At 52.0% G+C, this 689-nt stretch overlaps 1 protein-coding gene across 2 annotated transcripts in view; it reads left to right on the top strand.

Annotated features, from left to right (window-relative positions):
- The first annotated feature begins 508 nt into the window (after nt 1-508).
- Nucleotides 509-689, top strand: part of EGFLAM (EGF like, fibronectin type III and laminin G domains) — a 150164-nt gene continuing 149983 nt past the window's right edge. For both annotated transcript variants that reach the window (XM_075343666.1, XM_075343671.1), the window contains exon 1: nt 509-663. In XM_075343666.1, the coding sequence (XP_075199781.1) occupies nt 561-663 (103 nt within the window). In that variant the 5' untranslated portion in view covers nt 509-560. The remainder of the gene's footprint in view (nt 664-689) is intronic.

The raw sequence follows: 689 nt of genomic DNA on the forward strand, positions 1-689 counted from the left end.
CTTCTTGTCCACTCCTTTGCTGCCTCTTGTTGGCTTCTTCGCCACCTCTTGTCCGCTCCTTTGCTGCCTCTTGTTGGCTTCTTCGCCACCTCTTGTCCGCTCCTTGAGTTCTTCGCTCCATGTCTCCTAATCCTTACGTGCTGCTATATTAGTCTGAGTGGCTGGAGCAATCTCAGCCGTCCATCTGGGAGATTAATCCCGATTTATCCTCTTATATAGTCTGCGCTCTTCCTCCCACTGACTGTCCTCTGTTCGGCTGGAAGTGGCATTAAGGAGGCAGGAAAACATCCTCCAAAGTGGAAGTTCATGGAGGGAGAGGGGGATGCAGCTTGTATATGTAATTTGGGGAAGGGGGGTGGAGACACATTGTGAATTGCTTTCTGTGCTGTTTGTAAGTGCTGTGGGATGTAATCTCAGTGTGTGCCCCTCCTTGCTGGCTCCCCCTTCCCTCCCACACGTGTAAAATCCACCAGGATCCCGACCATCCTCTCCTTCTGGGGTCTGGCTCTCCTGGATGAGGGGACACTGACCTCCTGCTGTCACTTTTGGATGCTCATGAAATGGATTTGCAGAATAAACCTTCCTCCTGGCTCTGGCTGCTGCTGACTCTTTCCATTGGATTTGTCCTGTGCTCCAGGAAGCCTGTGACCCCCCGGAGACAAGGTAAAGACCCTCTGATGTGCAATCAT

The sequence above is a fragment of the Anomaloglossus baeobatrachus genome, chromosome 1 (assembly GCF_048569485.1).
Source record: "Anomaloglossus baeobatrachus isolate aAnoBae1 chromosome 1, aAnoBae1.hap1, whole genome shotgun sequence".
Classification (NCBI taxonomy): domain Eukaryota; kingdom Metazoa; phylum Chordata; class Amphibia; order Anura; family Aromobatidae; genus Anomaloglossus; species Anomaloglossus baeobatrachus.